The sequence below is a fragment of the Diuraphis noxia genome, unplaced genomic scaffold (assembly GCF_037042655.1).
Source record: "Diuraphis noxia isolate RWA-SAM2 unplaced genomic scaffold, SU_Dnox_SAM2 contig0001, whole genome shotgun sequence".
NCBI lineage: Eukaryota > Metazoa > Arthropoda > Insecta > Hemiptera > Aphididae > Diuraphis > Diuraphis noxia.
The window spans coordinates 56316354-56327324 of record NW_028301711.1 but is presented as its reverse complement, the minus strand read 5'-3'; the positions used below and the strand labels follow the sequence as shown (position 1 = coordinate 56327324).

General features: G+C 32.5%; 1 protein-coding gene across 1 annotated transcript; it reads left to right on the top strand.

Moving 5' to 3' along the window:
• Positions 1-3548: 3548 nt before the first annotated feature.
• Positions 3549-10030, top strand: LOC107164018 (uncharacterized). Its single transcript, XM_089217537.1, has 2 exons — positions 3549-3989; positions 9758-10030. Exons 1-2 carry the CDS (start codon positions 3549-3551, stop codon positions 10028-10030), a joined length of 714 nt encoding a protein of 237 aa, XP_089073663.1.
• Positions 10031-10971: the final 941 nt, after the last annotated feature.

Below are 10971 nucleotides of genomic sequence, written 5' to 3'. Positions count from 1 at the left end.
GTTAGTAATTTCATGTGTAACTGTGGAAGCAGCTTCTTCGTTTCCGACATTTCCACAATATTTTTCCGGAACTCCTTATAGGTCGTTATGTCCTTGTACCTCAATGATCGCAATGCTCTTCCTGATAGCTTTATTATCAATCCCTGTACTAGCATCTCTATCTGTTCTGGATTGACCATCCTGACTGCAAAATCGCATGCCCTTAAGAAGTGGTATGCCTGGTCGGGGCTCGCCCCATCAAAGTTCGGTACTACTCGCATTGCTGCTTCGACACTTACTCCAACCTTGGGTGCTTCCGTCATAGAATCTGAAGTTACAGATTTGTGCTGGTCATCCATCTTTCTTATTTGTTGCTCTGGGTTGTTCTGATGTTCTGTCTTATGTGAATATTGTTGCTTTTCACGATTTGGTCGAGGTTCTGGATGCTCTGTTTTTCGCTGATGCTTTGGAAGTTCTGAGTTTTGTTGATTTTCTGTATGCGCTGCTTGTTGTTGATTTTCTGGATGCTCTGTAATTTGTTGATGCTCTGGAGTTTCTGTGTGTGGCTTGGTCTTTCGACTCCTTAATAAATACCTAGTTGACCCTAGCAGTTCGTCCGTTCGGTCTATTGTATCCCTTGCCCTTTGTAAGACCCCACTACTTGGTTCATAAAATTCACCACTAGACGGCTCACTACTAGAGCTATCCAAATCTATTAAATTTAAATCAATGCCATCATTTGACCCTGAGTTCGACATGCACTAGCAAAAAGGCCTGATTATTAGATAAATTAAATATACTGAAGCCAATTATTATTATATTTCTTTTTTTTTTTTTAATTAAATTAGCAAAACAATACGAGCAATACTAGATAAGGAAAAAAAAAATAATAATAATAACAATAATTATTATACTAAAGAAATAAGTACCAAATAATTTAACTGCCCCAAGTAATTACAAATAAAACTTACGAAACGACGTATAGTAAATACTGTTGCATCATGATTGTGTTGACACTTGATTGTTGTTATCTACCGCGTGATAAGATTGTGCGCTGTATAATTGAATTGTTCCACTGACCTACTGCTTGGTGTCGTTGACCCACTGCTGGCGACGTTGACCTTGCCCCTTCTCGTGCTGCGACGGTGCGTACCGAAACGAAGACTCCTCCCTGACGGTGACACTGTGTAACACGGCGGCGGCGACGACGACGACGGCGGCGACGACGACGACGACGACGACGACGACGACCGAACTCTCCCGTAGATGTGCTCGGAGCGCTGTCTAGTATCGTAACGTAGTAACGGGTTGTCCCGGCGGCGGCGGCGGCTGCGGCTGCGGCGGCGACGACGACGACAACGACGAAGCCGACCGAACTCTTTTCGCCCGTGCGTACGGTGCGCTGTTTCGCAGCTACTATGTATTAGCGACGCCGCGTATTAAGATTTAAATATTATATACGGCACGCGACAACGAATGTAATGACGGCGCGTATGGTACGAGTTACCACTATTTTTTTTTTTTTTAAAAAAAAAGAGAAAAATCTTACGAACTCTGCGAACGGGTAGCCTTGACGACGGCGCGGGACGATAATGTCGGCGCGATCGTCCGGTGATATAATGACACTGAATATACGTATAATGTATATACCCGAGTGTATATATATATATATATTTAATATCGTATACTCCGCTGGTCAGATGTAACGACAAGTAGCTACGACCCTACTGGCAGTAGCGCGTATGTTATCGATAAACACTAATACACTATATTACTTATATTATATGTATATTGTATACCTTATGTCACTCGTGTCTCTGATTACTGAACGATTTTCTGTAGGTTTTCTGACGATTTTCTGTAGATTTTCTGTAGATTTTCTGACGATTTTCTGTAGATTTTCTGTCGATTTTCTGTAGATTTTCTGTCGATTTTCTGAAGATTTTCTGTCGATTTTCTGTAGATTTTCTGACGATTTTCTGAAGATTTTCTGACGATTTTCTGTAGATTTTCTGTAGATTTTCTGACGATTTTCTGTAGATTTTCTGTCGATTTTCTGTAGATTTTCTGTCGATTTTCTGAAGATTTTCTGTCGATTTTCTGTAGATTTTCTGACGATTTTCTGAAGATTTTCTGACGATTTTCTGTAGATTTTCTGACACCAAAACCGATTGAATTCAGACGGCGGTAGCTTACGTAGGTTCTTTAGAGATCTCCAAAATTGTACTATCGCAAAATAAATTACGACAATTTTTCCCTTTTAGATATCCCACCGCTGCCACCAATGAAGTGTAGTCCACCGTCGAATGACGTTCAAAGTTTGGGTATTGGTGTACAATGTAGAAACACGAGGATTGAATAGATGTATACTTATCGATTTATTGAATTAAACACGGTATAGAATATAAATGAATAAAATATTAACACTGATAAATTAATACTATGAGAGGCTCTGATTAAAATATACGTGACGCTCTGTAATAAAACTTAAAAGATGCTTTGCAGAGTAACGCTGGCGTCGTTCACTCTTCTCATCAGACCTCACTCGACCGACTCCCGGGCACCGCCCGGGCCCGTCGCAACGGTCTGTCCGGGGACTTTGGTATGTGCTGACCCAGCCGAAAATGGTCACGTAGGCCATCGTGAGAACCAAAATGGTCACACACTCATTTTCCCCTGAGTCAACACAACTGAGCGTTTATATGCAAGCCTCCATACACACTACGTACATACATGTATACATAATATATATATGTACACACATACATACTTGCCTACATACACACTCACCCATATACAACAATGTCTCAGCTCACAGGTCATTGTACAAGTGTTTCCTTTAGCCAGTGAATAGCAAAGTAAGTTTCTTTATAGACTGAAACATCACAATACCTAGCTTATATAATATAGGTACTAATCACTAATCAGCCTTCCCCACATTATATTTTTGGCACTGGTACAAAGCTAAATCAGAGCCCCCCTCTTAAATAACAATTAATTTTTCGACTTGAAAATACCTTAAATATTAGTTGTATGCATAGATTTTATAATAGGGTATAATAAGTATGATTAAAAATAAAATATCAACAAATTTATCCTTAATCTTTAAAAGGTATCCTTAATAAACTGAAAATAAGCGTAATAATATATACATTATAGTACAACACGCTATGTTTGATATAAACAGTTTTAACGAAGTTTAAGAAAAACTAAATCCTTAATTATATTCAAATAATTATATTTCAAAGTAATATTGGAATCAGACACCACTGGTGTCACACCAGTAAATGTTTTCATATGCCTATATAACAATAATTAAAACAAAACCAAAATTATCAATAAGTTTTTCTGAGCCTATACCACATTTCGAAGTTCACCATAAAGAGAAGACCTTAGCAATAAGGATTTCATATAGGTATCTACGTTGCGATTTTAATGATTTTATAACTGAGTGGGTTGCTATGCCACGCGCTAGTGCTTAAACGACGAAAGTATTCGATTTTTACTAACCGAAATCAAAATAGAAGAACTAAATATGTATTTGTGTCGTCGTATATCGTCTTGTTAATATGCTGCTGGAAATATTATGGGTAATCATGGCGTTGTCCGGAACTTTAGCGCTAGTCCTACTGAACGCGGATCCCGCGGGACGTGAAAGCATTGGCGGAATTTCCGCGAAGCTGAGGCCTAGTGCACTCAGTTCGCGATGGTCGAGACTGCAGTTGTTTAAGGATGAAGAAGAAGCGGCGAAAAATCTGAAAACAGTGACCGTCTCCAAAGACACAATTTACGCCATGATGCAGAGGGGCGTATACGTCCTGAATGCTGAGGATGTCAAAACGGACGACGAAGGCAACGCGATTGACGACAACGAGGATGACCGGTGGGCTCGAGTGCTTATGGAACGCATGTGCGACGAATTGGACTTACATCATCCGAATGTAATATCATTGATCCGGCTCGTCAACGATTATTGCGATTCATTGGAAAAGACGATGAATCAATTCGAAGTCAGTGCAAATTATTGTTAATATGCATATAATTCGAATATGTACCTTACCTACGTATTTTATAATAACACGCATTGAATCACTCGCACCTTTAAAAATTTATTTAGATGTTAGTCATGTTCTATTTTCAATATGATATTATATTCTTTCATACCGATCGGCGATATCGGTTACAAGCTACAACCGCCATCACCAATGCATAATATGGATAGGTGTGATTACATAAAACCATCCAGTACACGAAGTAAAATGCTGTGCGTATCAACTTATCTGAAATAGATGTTTGTTTGGAGATATTCGATGATCTCGGAAACAACCTAGGTGCCATCTGAACCAATTGACACTATATTTTGCACATAGGTATATCCATTTATACTTGACGCGCAAGTGTCGAGATGTCGCTTTTTGTTCAAATCTGCATATAAATATATATATTATATATATTCGTTATAGAATAGCCACACAGAAATTTCGTTTTAACTCTCAAAATTCAAATATTTATTTGTTTATTCATAGGGATACCATTAGTCACTAAATAAAATGAACTTTTACTTTTTTTTTATAAATGTGAATATGGAAATCTTTTTCCTGCATATTCTTTGAAACTATTCGATAGTCATGCGGTTTTTTTTAATGATAGAGTATTCTACGCAGCAGATTTAAAGCACAGTTTTATGGACCCAAAATCTATCCACGAAATATTGAGAAATTAAATAAGGATAAAATGGTGGTATCTGTCCAGTAACATACAATTTGAAAATAATAGAAAAAATGTGTAAATAATATTGTTGTTGTTGTCGATGAGGGGTAACAGTTGTGTCGAAAGGAACTAAAAGTAATGAAATTAATGCTTGCTTTTAGTCATCATAACACCTTATTACAACCTAAACAAATCCATTCAGCCTAACAGAATATAGGTAGGTAATATATATTATTTTTTTATTAGATATAAACAATCTGTACAATATTAGCACAATAAGCTTATTTGATGAGAGTATAGACAAAACAAAACAAAACAAGAAAAAAAATAAGACATGAAAGGTGTGATTAAGCAGCCACCCATTAGTGAATCTAGGCTATTGATTAATTAATTAGTTTTTTTTTTCTTTTATAACTACATAGCGACGTTAGTCGTTTAAGTTTTGTAAAAGGTCACGGCATCATTTCCTATTTAATCTACGGTTAGGATTTCCTGTACTTGTAAGTTTGATGAGGAGTTAGAGGATTCTTATTGATGGATAAAATTACTTTGTCTTCGGCATAATCGGCTACAATAGTTTGTTGCGTGGTGGGTTGGTCAGCTACGTAGACGTTGAAGAGAAAAGGGGAAAGTATACCACCTTGTAGTACACCCGCTTTAATTGGTGCGATTCCTGAAATCGATGAGTTGTATTGGACTTGAAAGTGTGTATCAGTCAGATAAGATTTAATTAATAAGTGTAATGAAGAGGGAAGACATTTTTAAGTTTAAATTGCAAACCTACATGCCATACTCGGTCGAACGCTTGTGCTACATCTAGAAAAATACGAGAGCAATATAGATTTTTCCCAGGGATGTAGAAATAACATCAACAACTCGATGCACTTGATGTATTGTGCTATGGGAGTTGTAGAACCCGAACTGAGTATTTGGAAGTATATTGTTAGTGTAATATGCGGTATTAAGCGTTTTAAAATAAGTCTTTCCAAAGTTTTTGAGAGAAATGGCAAGAGACTTATTGGTCTGAATGAGGTTGGAATATCAAGTGGTTCGTCAGGCTTAGGAAAAAGAACTAGTCTGAGAATAGCGTTAAATATATATGTTATTAGCACTATGGCTTTTTTTGGAAGGCGTCTGGCTACATCGTCCGTAATCAGACCCTGGTGACTTTTTTAATGAGTATTTTTGTATAGTTTGTTTAATTTCATTGGGGGTGAAATGCATGTTGCTATTTTCAAAATCATATACATGCTGTCAATGAATTGTCCACAAATCACAAATAAAAATTTTATAGCGCACATTTTTAAATTTTAGATGCATATAAATCGTTTTTGGATTTAGCCGTTTTGGCGCCAACTAACCTAATAGATATAGTCAAAGTATAAATACAAAATAAATAGTTTTAAAACATTATTACAAGGTAATGCAGTCAAAATATAAATATATAGTAAAATTTAAACAGTTTGTTAAAATAAATAATTAATTAAAAAAAAAAGCGGGTAAGTCGTGGATGTCGCTCTGCTGTACAGTAGGTTACTGTAATGGATGGGATTAAATTTGAATGCAATGATAGGTATATCATTGTATACGAAAAACGATTCTGAATGAAGATGATTTGTCAGTCTAGGATATATTATATTTAAATATTGTCATATATTCTATTTTAAACAAATATTTTATTTTTCAATTAGGACGCATTTTGCATAAGGAATGATTAATTCCATGTCAAAATAAATAGGTATGTCAGCAACATTCTTATGCGCATATCTGTGGTACAATCATTGTTCAAATTTTCAATTTCCGATCTAAATATCTGGTGAAATTTTCAAGTATCTACAACTTATACTTTTTGAAGTATAACAATTAATATTTAAATTCGTTTGGCTCGTTTGAGGATAAACGAGTAAACTAACAACGATAACGATAATTTCATAAAAATTTAAAACTCAAACGCTAAAAATATTTTTCCTATAATGACGCTTCATATTTTCTCTATAACTATTTGAAGCAAAACTTATGTAAAACTAAGACAAGTGTTGAATTTTTTTTTAAGCTTAGATATTAATACAAACAATTTTATGAATTTTGAACTACAAAATAATTTGCAAATATTCATGGTTTTGACGAATTTTTGTCAATATTTGAAATTCAAATGCTATTAAAAAAAAATTATGCCTATGTATTCTTATAATTTTTTAATTACTATAAGAATAACTTATGAGGAACTTTAATTGAATTAATATTTAAATTCGTTTGACTCGATTCAGGATAAATCGCTATCGTTACGCTATTTCGTAAAAATTTAAAATTCAAACGCACTTAAAATTTTTCCTATAATGATGCTTCGAGTTTTCTCTATAGCTACTTGAAGGAAAACTTATGCAAAACTTAGTGTTGCATTTTTAATCCTTAGTCATAAACGCAAAAAATTTAGTGATTTTTCAACTTCAAAATTACTTTCAAATTTTCGCGTTTTCGACAGATTTCGTAAAATTTTGAAATATAAATGCTTATTAAAAAAAATTGTGAATTACGATTTTTAATTTTTTTTTAGCTACAATAAGAACAACTCATAAGGAACCTTGTATTAAATTCTCAAATCTTAGAATTAAAAAGAAAAACTTTTATGAATTTCTATCTAAGATAATTTGAACATTGCCGTAATTTTTACGTATTTATAGTCAAAATTTGAATTTTAAATGCTTATAAAAAAAATTTGTGACTACGCATTTCTTTTATTATTCAACTGCTATTGTAAAAATATGATAGGAGCCTTGTATTAAATTTTCAAATCTTAGATCAAAAAAGAAAAATTGTTATGAATTTCTATCTAAGATAATTTGAACATTGCCGTAATTTTTACGTATTAAGTCAATATTTGAACTTCAAATGCTAATAAAAAAAATTGTGCCTATGTATTCTTATAATTTTTTAATCACTTTAAGAATAACTTATGAGGAACTTTGTATTAAATTTTCAAGTATTTTGATAGGGCCAAAAAAATTTTATCGACACTTCAAAAAAAATTTTTCAGACAAATTGAAAATTTCAGTCGTCTATAAATATCTCAAAAAAAGTCAAAATATTTTGAAAATTTAATCATGTAAAGAAAATACCAATCCTAATAACTGGTAAAATTTTCAAGTATCTAGGACTTATACTTTTTGAATAATAACAAATATTTAAAATCGTTTCAGGATAAATCGTTATCGTTACGCTATTTCGTAAAAATTTAAAATTCAAACGCACTTAAAATTTTTTCTATAATGATACTTCGAGTTTTCTCTATAGCTACTTGAAGGAAAACTTATGGATAACTTAGTGTTGTATTTTTAATCCTTAGTTATAAACGCAAAAAATTTCATGATTTTTCAACTTCAAAATTACTTGCAAATTTTAGCGTTTTCGACAGATTTCGTAAAATTTTGAACTATAAAAGCTTATTAAAAAAAATTGTGACTTACGATTTTTAATTTTTTTTAGCTACAATAAAAAAAACTCATAAGGAACCTTGTATTAAATTTTCAAGTTTTTTTGGTCGCCCAAAATTTTTTTACCGACACTTCAAAAAAAAATACTCAAAAAAGTGTAAATTTCAGTGGTCTATAAATAACTCAAAAAAAGTCAAAAATTTTTGAAAATTAAACTGTATATAGAGAACACTAACATAAACATTTGGTGAAAATTTCAAGTATTTAAAGTGATTATTTTTTGAATTACAACCATATAAAAAAATCGATTTGGTCGAAAACTGATTTTGCGTAAAAATTCCCGTTTTTCTGTCATTTTTTTTTTGTTTTTCTCGATTTTTTTGAAAACTGTTGGAAAATGTTTACTTTTGACCTCTATAATGCACCAAGGATCTTCAATTTTACATCGGAAACCACCCCCAAAGTTTGAAATCGAAGCATTATTTCGACTAGTCTGGCTGTACACAGACACAAAAAAAAACACACACACATCATTGTAAAATCAATACATTCATCACTTCGTTCAGAATCTAAAATATTACATTAAAAATAGTTACCCAATGAAACATTGTTTGCAATGCCTCTAAAAATAATAAAATTCTATTTTTATCATAATTAGACACTAATTTTAAAATTCTTTTATCACTATCAATGAACTTCTTTATTGATTTTATCGTTATGCTTTATTACAGTCACAATAGATAACGTGCGATCTTTATTGTCGATTGAATTTTTTTTGTCTTGGATTATATGCCAATCATTTATATTTATAAATTATTAAACTATATAAAAAGTTCGATCAGAAAGTGAATCTAGTTGGTACTTTGGGGGGTCAAAAGTGAAAAATTCTTAATACTTTTCTGAATAATCGAGAAATGCATGTTGCTATTTTCAAAATCATATACATGCTGTCAATGAATTGTCCACAAATCACAAATAAAAATTTTATAGGGCACATTTTTAAATTTTAAATGCATATAAATCGTTTTCCCCTAGGACTCAAATTACCTATTGCCTTATTTTTCCGGACTCAACTTACCTACTACTTATTTTTCCCCGGGACTCAATTTACCGAGTTAGGGTCATTTGGGACTCAATTTATAAACCCCGTTAAAAACTACTTGACCTATTTTGACGAAAATGTCAGAAATTATTTTTAGAGATATCAGTAAAACATAGAGAGTAGTTTTAACCACATTCGAAAATATACCAAGTGCTTAATCTAATCACATACTACACCTAAGCAGATTTCCCATCTCGGTTGAATTCAAGCACGTACATAAACAATTTTTCTTTAGTTGAGAGAGGAGATCAAGTTGTTTTACATTTCCCCAATTTTACTCTATTAAAATTTTACTCTGAAATTTCGGGAGATTAACTCCAAAAACCCTTCTTGTGTACACGTCTGATTGAATTAATTCACTAAGCGAGATATATAGATATACCACCCCACCTATTTACCCTTGACCTAAGAAACACCCAAGAACACTAAAACCGAGATACAACAATATAGTGCCGTATTTTATATTAATTCGTTTTTTTCTTGAGCCAAATCAGGTAATAGTGCTAGTTAATTATAATATAATTTCCATTTACAGGATTCACTATGTTATTACAATAGCACTTTGGCTCAACTCACAGAAAAGCGTATGGCTGTTGAAAAAGAGTTCAAGAAACAGTCTAACCAATGTAAGCAGCCAAATGCCGACGAGAAGGTTGTGGCTACGGCAAACGACGAAAGCAGTAATCGCCACTGGAAACCGCATCCCTTGTCAATCAGAGACACAATCGTTGTGGCCAGCCGGACCGACGACGACTTCCTAACAACAATCGAACAATTCGAAAAGGCGATAGAGGAACATCAAAAATAATGATAGTTTTAAAAATATTTATAAAATATACACACCTGAATTGTTAATTATTTAAATATTTTGAATCTTATTTTAATGATTTAGTTGAATTAGTCATTTACAATAAATCTATAATTATTACCATTTTATTATAATAATTAGTAACTTATCAGTTGAAGTATAGTGCTTACGTATACGTATTATATAGTATAGTAATAGTATAGTATATATATAGTATTATCATCCACATTATTTAATATTAATTTTTTTTTTTTTTTGGTTAATATTGACGAAAATATTTTTACGGAAATTTCGTTTTTCCTGCTCCTAATTCAACTACCTACACATGACATATCGATCGTTCTCTATCATTCCCACCACAATAATACTTAACCTTTGGTATACTTAATAATTTTATTATTTTAGATTTAAAATATATTTTAACCATTTCAACCTCGTTTTCTAATATTAAAAGTAACAATACAAAGTAAGTTCTGCTGAACATAAATTTGTGATGTTGCTCGAGTTCATTATCGGCGGTACCTTTTAAGAGTACGATTGCGGGCGCTTTATTATTTTACTTAGTTGCCAAATATATAATAGGTGCACGGTAAATATACGGTTGATAAAATATTTTTTGATTATATTTTGGAGACGTATATTGAACCTGGTCGTTTATAATCCTAAATTGAATTTATCTTTAAGCGTTTAAGCAACACGAAGAGTAGGTTTGTAAAAAATAAAAACCTCAAAAACTTATTAAAGTATTTAGGGTTAGTTGGAAATAGCTAGGAATCAGTAGGTACTTTAAAATTTAATTTGACATTAATATATACAATTTTTTTGAATTTTTTACTTTTTTATGATAATAATTATTGAATTTTATGGGGTAAACTGAGAGTAAATGTACCATTAGTGGTACAATATTTTTTTTATTTTTTTTTAATAACATTTATGTATTT

What these genes read in the sequence shown, in the direction of transcription:
- LOC107164018 (XM_089217537.1), top strand. Translation starts at nt 3,549, where the DNA reads ATGCTGCTGGAAATATTATGGGTAATCATGGCGTTGTCCGGAACTTTA. An exon ending in AGACGATGAATCAATTCGAA is followed by an intron (nt 3,990 to 9,757) that starts GTCAGTGCAAAT and finishes TTCCATTTACAG; the next exon opens with GATTCACTATGTTATTACAA.